This window comes from Hydra vulgaris, chromosome 08, assembly GCF_038396675.1.
Source record: "Hydra vulgaris chromosome 08, alternate assembly HydraT2T_AEP".
In the NCBI taxonomy this organism is placed as follows: Eukaryota; Metazoa; Cnidaria; class Hydrozoa; order Anthoathecata; family Hydridae; genus Hydra; species Hydra vulgaris.
In genome coordinates, this window is record NC_088927.1 from 33,493,816 (window position 1) to 33,505,140 (window position 11,325).

Genomic DNA, 11,325 nt, shown 5'->3' on the forward strand with positions numbered 1-11,325 from the left:
GCAAAAAAAGATTTTTATAAATAATTATTAAATAGTTTGCATTAGTTAATATTTTATTGGGCATAAATTCGATAAAAGCCCTAGAAGCTTTATTGGCTTTCACCCTTCTTCGTTCTTCCTTCTTGACAAATCTGTTTACTTTTTTTGTTAATTATTTTTTTACACTATTGTTATCTCGCTTGTTCCTTTGTAAGTAAGCAGATTTTCAGAAATTCAAAGGATAAATGAATCAAAAAGATTTGCTTTATAAACCTCGCACTTCTCTTGAAATTTGATTTTTTTTTTTAGCTAATAGATTCTAAAAAACCGACTCCTTAGAAATTTTGGTGGTGCATTATTGAATTTTTTGATCGAAAAAAAAGCCAGGTGGTTTTCTTTTTAAGTAAACATTTTTTAAAAAGCTTCTGCGTTTTCTCTCTTTCTGTCTCATTGGAATTTGTGTAGTTGCGCAACGACGCTTTTAGCGCATTTTTAAATAAGAATATTACCGACTGGAGCAGCAAAGCAAACAGAAAAAAATTACACAGTACAAACATCGCACTTGAATCATGGAAAAATCTCTTCAACATCAAAACGTAGATAGTTTAAGAGCGCAACTTAATGCGACACGAATCCCGCTATCAAAAGCTGCAAACGAGTGAGTACCTTAAATTGTAGTTTTTATTTGGTTTAAAACAAGACAAAATGTTTGCAAGATAATTTCTTCAGCGAACTTTTTAACAATGCTGAAGTTCGTTTGCGAAAAAAAAAGATTCACTTCTAAACAAATAAAAACAAAAAATGATCTAGATATTTTTTATTTTCACTAAGATTATCTAAACATAGTAAACAAATAAAAAAATATAAAAATATAGCTAAAATAAAAAAAAAATAAAAAAAACTAGATAAAGATTCGATAATTTGTATGGCTGTACTGTTTTTGTAATAGTTTCAACACAAAATCTATTAAACGGTTTTTCATTCAATTGAAAAGCGATGAATTGCCAATTCATAAAAATAAAACGTCTAATATTTAAACGTTTCAAATTACGAAAAAAAAGTTTTAACTAGATAATCAAAATCCATTCACTAAATTAAAGTTTCATTTAAAAATGCTTAGGTCTGTATATACATGTATCTTTAGGTCTGTATATTTATGTATGTTTAGGTCTGTATATTTATGGCGCCTAAATAGTTATGTCAAATTAAAAAGCTTATTTTTTGGAGTTATTAAATGTAAAATTCACGTTAATTAGTTTAAACGTTAAAAAAAATGCAATTTTCATATTATTTCTAAAAGTATCAAAAAAAAATAAAAAAGAATAATTAAAAAAATTAAGCTAAAAGTGAATTTTGATGATTATAATCACAATCGTTGCCCAAAAAGAAATTTGGGCAAAAAATGTTTTGTTTTTTTGAAATACAAAACACGAATCTGAACCAAATTAGCCAAGCTGAGCCGAAGTAAAACTATAAATATTTGGGTTTTTCTCATTTTTATATATAGGAGACCGGGAATAGTTGGTAGCTGGGGAAAGTTAGCAAAGTGCGTTAATCATTATCACATTACAATTATTTTGAGTAAAAATTATTTCTATTGGTGCAAATTATTAATTTAACTTGCTGAATCATTTTTTGCAATTTGTTTTTTGTTGACATAAGCAGGTTTTGAAAAACTGATGATATCCATATGGATACTTTGAACAACTAAGAAAAAGAATCTTTATGAATTTTTATGAATTTTTATGAATTTTTTGTGATGAAATTAAAGAAAGTTATTAAAAGAATAAAAATTTATATGTTAAATACTCACCAAAATGTGTGTGTGTATATATATATATATATATATATATATATATATATATATATATATATATATATATATATATATATTTATATATTTATATATTTATATATATATATATAAATATATATATATATATGTATGTGTATATATATATATATATATATATATATATATATATATATATATATATATAAGTATATATATATATATATATATATTTATATATTTATATATTTATATATATATATATATATATATATATATATATATATATATATATATATGTATGTGTATTTATATATATATATATATATATATATATATATATAAGTATATATATATATATATATATATATATATATATATATATATATATATATATATATATATATATATATATATATATATATATATATATATATATATATATATATATATATATATATATATATGTATATATGTATATTCAAAAGTTTACCGGTTTTGGTCAGAGTAGCCATATGGCTACCGACTAGTTTATGAGGGCAGAATAGTGATTTTATGAAATAATTTTCAAAAACTACTTTTAACATAAATTTTTATAAACTTTAAAAATACAAAATTGGATATTAATCAACTGGCAGCATTAATAAAACTTTATTTATTCACAATCAGCAATATAAAACTAAAACAAATCAAAAACTCTTAGTAATTCATCAACTCTGTTTTTAAAAAAGCCGACTTAAGATCCTAATTTGAAGAGTTTATTTTTTTGTAATGAGCTGATACTTTGAGGAACAAATAATGGTATTATGAATAATACATTACCAACAGAATAAAATACTCTGGCAATTGATAGTAGCCATTAAGCTGTAACTGTAAACAATAAAGGGCTAACTTTAAACGTTTTCACCAGAAAGTCCTAAATATCATATGGAATTAATGTTATCAATCACAGTAGTTTAGAAAAGATCTGCGCATGGCGTTGTTTTTTAAAAGTTGCGTTTTCGGGCAAAAAAGTAACTTTTAGAGCATCACTTCTTTTTACATCATAACGGAAATAGCAGGTTTGATGAGGAGAAAAAAAAATTAAAAAAATACCATTCACAAATGATACTATATACTATATATATATATATATATATATATATATATATATATATATATATATATATATATATATATATATATATATATATATATATATATATATATTCTTTTTTTTCTTTTTCTTTTTCAATATTGCCCTTTTTCTGTGTTTGTTGTGTTTATTTTTCCGGATCGTTTTAACAATATATCATTGGTTTCAACAAGACGCCCGCCATCTTGATAATATGTGCGCGTCAAATCTATATAGCAAATTTGAAGAAAAAAAAGTTTTATCTAAATATTAAATTTTTTTTTATCTATTGGTTTATTATGAATACTATACATGATCGGTTTATCACTTTAGAGTGTTTTCAATAACCGTTCTGTTAAAAAAAATATAAAGCGATAAAAGTTTAGGGGCTGCCCATTAATTACGTCAACAATTTTTCGGCAATTTTTACCTCCCCCTTCCCCCTAGTCAACAACTTGTCAAACTTTCAGAGACCCCCCTCCCCCACAGACACCTTTCTTATGTAAAATTAAAAAAATAAGTAAAAAAAATTAAACATTTTTAAATAGTGTTAATAGTAGTAGTTTACAACTTATAGAAAAAGTGTTTAAAAGTAAAATGTTTAGAAAAAAAAACTTAGCTCAACTTTTAACTTATAAACATTTTTTAAATATATGTAGCCATTTAAAATTACAAAGGCTTGCTCTGAACAAAAAGTAAAATTGATTACTACATGCAACACTATTGGTTTAAACTTCTTTAAGTGCATGATAGAAGGTTAAAAAAATTAAATTCACTCAACTTATTGAAGAACTGCAAGTCGATATTATGTTAATAAAAAAATCGTTCCAGTTATGGAATTTAAAAGAACAAAGAGAAAAATTAAAACTTTGATGGAGGAGAGTATTCCTCGATGTTTTCCGAAATTCTAACAATGATAAAGAAATCGTAACTATTGAAATTTTTGATAAGATCTTCAAGACCTTCTTTTACAAAACAAGTTTATATTTTTAAGTTGTTATACTACGATTAATAATTGCAAGCTTAAAATATATTTATATATATGATTAATCTAAAAGTTAATAAATACATTGTTTTTGCATGGATAATGTTAGCATTTAGGTAATTAGGGATAACGGTAGTAACCAACTTGCCCGTCAACAGACCTACTCCTAGATCATGTTAGACATTTATCATAATATTTTTATCATAATTTATGTACAGTGCAGAGTTACAAAACGAGAATGTGCCAATCCTTCTTACTTTAACTTTAGACCTAATCCAATTCCACATTGAAGGTAAACTAATTCTGAAAAAGTCTAACATAACAAAATAATGCATTTGATAATTTGTAGAAACAAGGGATTAGTAATCTTTTAAGACGGAAGACCCAAAGTTTGTAATTTATAAAAATTTTCCAGTTTTTAAAGAGCTACTAACAACTTGATTTCACTATTATAAAAGTGTTTGTGCACGGAGCTGGAGAGTCGCATTATAACATTGAAATTTTAGCATCAAACGTTTATACCAGGGTATGCAACCTGCTTGCGAGCAGCAGGTTGCCGATTCTGGTATAAACATTTAAATAATATAATGTAGATTATGTACTTACATAAATCTTTATTTGTTTTTACATTAGGGCAACAAATACAAACTTTGAAAAAATATAGTTAGGGGAACATGGGGTAAGATCCGCAAATTCATTTATAACGTCGTCATAATTAATATCTTTAACAATGTTATATTCAATAGATATTATTGAAAGATATTTTCGTCAGTTTAAAGTTCCATTTCACGGCCGCCTAATCTACGGGCCCTGTACAAGTGCACCTGTTGCACCTGCCTAGTTACAGCACTGGGTAAGATGACGAATGGGGCAAGATGACGACCTACAGTTATCTCTTAAGCAAAACTAAATATAACAGTTGACTTTAGCTGAAAGGGAAGTAGATTAATTTTACTAGATTTATCAATGGTTTTTTTTTAAATATTATTTTTGTGACGAAAGTTAAGTATTAAAAAAGTTTTTCCGACATTGAGAAAAAAACTTTTTATCCTCGTTTTACTTGATTTCTTACATCGCTACATCACCAGCTAAAGGTAAGCGAGAAATTTTTATTTAATTTGATTAAACTGGAAGCCATACAAGAAATATTAGGCTATGATAATTTGATTATGTACTGATTCTGATTCATTTTAAAGATTGTATTAGCCTGGGGCAAGATGACCAGGGCAAGATGGCTTGTCCGTAATCTATATTAAACGGAAGTTTCCTTCTACTGTTTGCTATTCTTGTATTGTTCAGTCATTATTTTATTACGAAATACAATATTTGTTTGACAATAGTTTTATTTTGTTGCGTTGGAGTTTGCTACATACTGATTACTAGGTTGTTACTGTGTTTTTTTTTTTATATAAATATCAATTTTCGATATAAATGTATAATTTATTAGTTTTAAAAGTTACACCTTTATTTGTATTACTTTTTTAATAAAAAAGAATTTGTGATGGTGGTTTTTGAGGCGTTTATAGCTTCATAGAGTTTTCTTTGCTTAAAGTTTTAAACTTTGTTAACTCAAATCGTCATCTTGCCCCGTATGCGGGGCAAGATGACGATTTCAGTTAACATCGTTTAAAGAGTTTTTCGTTAGCTATTTTCTACTTTTAGAGTGGTTTTTTGATACATCAGTGACGCGGAATGATTTTTTATGTGTGCTCATTTAGTTCTGTATGTGTCAAGTATTTTTGAAGCACAGCACGGTTTGAAAAAAGTAGAATATAGAAAATGTCATTAAAATATTAAAGGTTGGGTAAGTATGTAACACAAGACTACAAACGCAGCCTAATTTTCTTTTTTTTAAGTTTAGTTCAGTTAATTTTAGTGGTCAGTAATTTAAAATATTTACAACAAACCTTAATAAATTTATAGACTTTTGAAAAATCATAAATGTTCGCTATATTTAAATTACCAACAAAGATGTGCTGCATCAGGCACCTCTATACTAACAGTGTTAAGATACTTGTGCACATCTGCTACACAAGTACCGTACTTTAAGAACATAATAGAATAGTGGAAACATATGTGGAGAGAATTAATTTCCAGTTATCGTTTAAAAATTCTTTTTTAATTAATTCAAATGTTCATCGAAAATGTTGACGAAAGTCGCGTCAATTACTGTTTGCGGCAGGGTATTCCACTGCAACACAACACGGTTTGTGAAGAATTTCTCTCTTGGCATGCAATTGAGTACTCTTTGCTGTGCAAGTCTTTGATTATGACCAAGCATAATATACTTTGACGACGAAGGACGATTGAATAATACGTGAAAGTTTACTTCATCAAATCTACGCCTAACGTGACTCTTCGCTGCTCGGCGGTGCGATGCTTAATCTAAGGAATGGTTTTTTTAGCACGGTTTTAAATTTTTTCTAGCGCTTCTATGTCTGCCTTTTGGTAAGGTGACTACGCTTGGATATTGTACTCTAGGTGACGGCGAACTACGTGGTGTACACTTCTTTCCGCAGTGAAAAACTACGGCTGCGAATAGTTTTTTTCAGCCTCTCAAAGGATCGATTAGCATTCACCGCAGCTGCTAAAACTTGAGCATTGCGTTTAAGATCATTTGAGATCTCCAAGATCTCTCTCTAAATGAGTAACTTCGATTGCAAAAGGCAGGCCGTCTGATCCTGGTATGTAATAGTCTCATTTTGATACCTTTTTTATCGGCCAGTATGCATGACTAGTAACAAGTAAGTATGCATGATAAGTAACGAAGTAACTAAAGTAACGTCGTTGACGTCAAGTTTTCTTGACCCCCCGCCGCCCCCTTGCCAAAAAATTTCAGACCTTTTTCCCTAACCCTCCTATTATGTTGACGTAATTAATGGACAGCCCTTTATTTAAAAAAATGCTTTTGGGTTTAGTGGGTGAAATTTGCAAAAACAAAAATCAAAAAAAATTATGAAACTAAATTTCTAATTATTATAATTTATTTTCTTATTTTTATTATAATTTATTTTCCCGAGTCGTTTTAACAATTTAAAATATCGTCGGTTTCAATAGTATGCCAGAGGCAACTAGACCCGGTCTCCCTATTATCATTTATACGATTTGCTAAGTTTACATTGTTTTATATTTCAAATTTTTTTGCTGAAATTTTGTCAAGACTTCCGTTTATATATTTGTCGTTTAGTATAGTGCAGTTTTGTTTGCAAAATGAAGGTAGCGACCCGCTAGTAACGCCTGGTGCACGAAAACCAAATCCTTGGGCAGAAAAATCTAAATGTATGCTGATATAATAACTGCTTTGTAGATATTTTTAATGTTAATTACATATAATCTTGGTGTTTTGTTCTCAAATTGTTTTTTATTATTACATATGTATGCATTGTTGTGGAGCAAATATATATAGAAATAAATAGGAGATCATAAACTAAAAATTATGTTTAGATAAACGCCACAAAGATTTTATCGATTATTCTGTTTCTAAAAACAGTTATGTAGAATTTGCACACAAAAAAAAAAGTAGAACCTGTTATTTAATTAAAATTAAGTTTCACGCGCGATAAAGTGAAAAAATTTTTTTAATAAATAACACAGGATTACAAAAAAAAATTATGCCACACAAACTTTATTATTATTATTGTTATTAATATTTTTATCATTATTACTATGATATTATACAGGCCCGTGCCGTGGGGGGTGGGGATCGTTGGGTGCGATCAACCTCCCTTTTTATGCAAAGTGCCTTTTTTAATTTGGCGCCAAAAATTATTTCTTGACTCTTTTCGATGTCAAAATATTTAATCTAAGTTTTTATGATAATTATTTGATTTTTATGAATCATTCTCATGAAACAATTTCTACTTTATTTCACAAACGTAAGGCGCCATTACAAGTCATTGCATTGTGAAATCTTTTGTAAATGAAAAATAGTCTCTCCAGAGTTTATAATGTAATTACAATTCTCTACTAATACTAATTCACTTTTAAAAGCAAACGATAGAGGTAACATGCCTAACCAAATTAGGAAACGAGCAGCTGATAGAAAAGAGCGTCAAAAAAATGCAAATCGCTAGCTGGATATTTTAAGTAAAAAAGTTATTTTGATCTTCTTTTTCTAATAATTAGTTTGATATTAACTAGATATAGATATTAACTAGATATAGATATTATCTATAAGTTAAATTTTTTTATGAATGTATTTTTATTATTACTTATTTTTTATTGTAATGTTTACGCGAGTTTTTTTAATTTTACTATAGTTTAAGATCTGCTTTTAGTTTAAGATCTGATATTATTAATTATTTACGTTTCAAGCGTTTTTTATTATCGACAGTTCTCAAAATGTAACCGATAAAACATTACCCGAAGTAGAAGAAAAAGAGGAAGTCATTAAAGATGATAATAATGTTAACAAAAGCTTGTCATGCGAAGCAGACGAACCAATTTAAAAGAATGTGATTTTAAAGAGGAAGAAAAACGATATGATATTGACGAACTCTTGCGCGGAAATCAAGAATTATTTCCACATGAAATATACAAAATGTTTACGAATAACTTAAAACAGAAGATACATTTTCAATTTCCCAAAATATTAAAACATGGTTGCAAACGCACTTGTAAAGAAGAATATTTACAAAATGGATTTGTCTACAGCAAAAGTGAAGACGCAGTCTACTGCATATACTGCACTTTATTTCTAAAGCAGGATAAAAAAAAATCTTTGAAAGGTTTTGTTAACCGTGGATATAAGGAATGGCACAATATTTTAGAGAAACAAAAACTACATATAGGCAATAGAGACCATAAAGAAGCTATCGAACAAACTAATGGCATTTGCTGTCGTTTTGATGATCCAAGTCAAACCATTCCATTACAAAGCGATAGCACTTTAAAAAACCAACAACAAATGTACCGTACATTGTTGAAACATTAGGTAGAATGGTGCATTTGATGGGAAAACAAGGACTTGCTTTTCGTGGATCTTATGAAAAGTGTATGGAAAACTTAGACCAAAAAGGTAATCCTGGAAACTTTCTTGCAATTGTGCAAGAAATAGCTCGCTATAACGCTGAACTTAATGCACTTATACAAATACCATTGCGCAAAAATGTCAGCTACCTTGGTCCCAAGAGTCAAAATGAATTAATTGATGTAATTGGAAAGAAATGTATACAAGAGCAGCTAATTAATGAAAGCTGCAAATTAACATTCATTTTCAGCAGACGAGGTAACAACTGCAAACCAACAAATTCTATCAGTATGTATGAGATACGTAAATGGAGAAAAAGAAATTAGAGAAGTATTTCTTGACTTTTTGAATCTCGACCGGATAGCAGGCAAACATATTGGGGGAAGCTTGATGAAATTTTATAGGGAAAGTGGAATTGATCTTAGTTCTTGTAGAGGCCAGTGTTACGATGGCGCACCAAACATGCAATCCGTAAAAAAAGGTGTTAACAGCTATATTTTAAAAGGATCACCAAAAACAATTGTAACACATTGTAGCTCACATAATTTGAATTTATCAATTGCTGCAACATCAAAAATACCAATCATTGATAACATTTTGGAGGTATACAGAAATATATCCATTTATTTCAATACCCCTCCGAAAAGAGAGCACTTGCTGAAGCATGTTGCAGAGATCCGTTGTAAATCAACTGAAAGATAAAGGATTTTGATAGGGATGTGCAAAACAAGATGGTCATAAAGAGATGCCTAAAGATATTTAGCTATACCATTTATGGCAGAGGCATTAGAGATTATTTTAGGAATACACTCTAATAAAGAACAGTTCAATATAGAGTTTAGTATGGATTGGAAGGTACAAGGAAAAAGATAGGCCAATAGGCTGATATTGTGTATGCATACAGTAACATTTAAGAACCAATCGACGATTTGAACCATCTACGGAAAAATGTTGAAAAAGAAACTTACGCAATTTATCAATAACCTACTCGTATGGCAAGTAAATTATTTGTAGAACCAACGATTCCCTGAATCACTATGAGACAGGCCTACAAAAATAACGTACATGCAGAGAGTCCCCATGAATATTATATACGGGCCTTGATTATACTTTTTCTCGACACCATCAATTCAAAAATCAAAATACGATTCCAAACGACAAATTGCATTGCTGCTAAGGTTTTATGATTGGTTCCCTCAATAACTTGCAGTGAGGAGATAACTGCTTTCCAGGAGTTAGTGGAAATGTATAAAAGTGATCTTTCAAACTCAGAAGCTGTAGGTCAAGAATTCATGTTTTGGAAAAGAAAATGGTCTGTTATTAAACCTGAAGATAGGCCTAATACTCTAGCTAAAGCCATTAAAATCTGCAATGAAAATCAATATCCTAATCTCTTTGAGCTTCTAAAGATCGGATGTACACTACCCGTAAGGTCCACAAAATGTGAACGTAGCTTTTAAGCAATGCGAAGATTAAGAACATGGTTGAGAGCCAGTATGACTGCAGATTGACTTGGTTCATTAGCCATCATGAATTAGCCATCACTAATGAAATTATTGATTATAAACAAGTCTCAAAATTGTTTTTTACTTTACATCCTAAAAATTGTATGAAAAATGTTTAGTTTTTGAATAAAAATTTAAAACATTTATCAAAGTATTATTAATCTTTGCATCGATACTCATTTTCTAACAAGAAACTTGCTTATACCCCTATGCAGTATAAAAAAAGAAAAAAATATTCGGAGAACAATAAACTCGTTTATGTAAACATTGTTTGCACAAATATAGCTTATGTTTCACGAAATTTTGTTTTCACAAATATACGAATTATTACACGAAACGTTGTTTACACAAATATAGCTACATGTTTCACGAAAATTTTATTAAGTAAATTAAGTAAGATATTTGTTTGGTGTTTTAAAACTGCCTTTTTTTTTCAAAAACGAGCCCCCCTAAAAAATTTTACGGTACGGCCCTGTTATATATATAAATTATTTTTTTAAGATTTTTACTAAATATTAGTATTTCAATACTATAAGGTAGATTAGGGTAATATGAGCACCTTAAGCGAAAATTGGAATATTTTCAAAAATAATTTTGCTGGATACAAAATTTTTGCGAATAAATAATTTTTAGGGATCCCTACTCATGGTCCATTTAGACATTTGGGCACCCGAAATTTTTTTCTCAAAAATACAGAAGTTGTATAAAAGTAGCAAAATTGCTCATATTACCAAGACCACTTGGTAATATGAGCACTTTAAATTAGCTCAAAAAAATAACATTAATTAAGTAAAAAAATACCAATCTGACAATTAGAACTAATTTTTGGAATATAATGATTCGTTATTAACAAAACTTATCATTATTTTAAGCTACTTTTTATTGAAACAATGCTACTATGTTTTCCACAAAAAAAAATTTAAAAAAATTAGTTCATTATTTTTTCATATTTATTAACTCAAACCTTTGAACAATAAAAAT

The 11,325-nt window shown here is 28.5% G+C and overlaps 1 protein-coding gene across 1 annotated transcript; it reads left to right on the forward strand.

Moving 5' to 3' along the window:
• The first annotated feature begins 379 nt into the window (after positions 1-379).
• LOC101237521 (guanine nucleotide-binding protein subunit gamma-e) lies at positions 380-7,224 on the forward strand. Its single transcript, XM_065802661.1, has 2 exons — positions 380-637; positions 7,031-7,224. The coding sequence occupies exons 1-2, from the start codon at positions 549-551 to the stop codon at positions 7,161-7,163; spliced, it is 222 nt and encodes a 73-aa protein (XP_065658733.1). The 5' UTR covers positions 380-548; the 3' UTR covers positions 7,164-7,224.
• Positions 7,225-11,325: the final 4,101 nt, after the last annotated feature.

Coding starts and splice junctions, on each gene's coding strand:
- LOC101237521 (XM_065802661.1), top strand. CDS start 549: ATGGAAAAATCTCTTCAACATCAAAACGTAGATAGTTTAAGAGCGCAA. Junction 638..7,030: donor CTATCAAAAGCTGCAAACGA/GTGAGTACCTTA, acceptor AATTTTGTCAAG/ACTTCCGTTTATATATTTGT.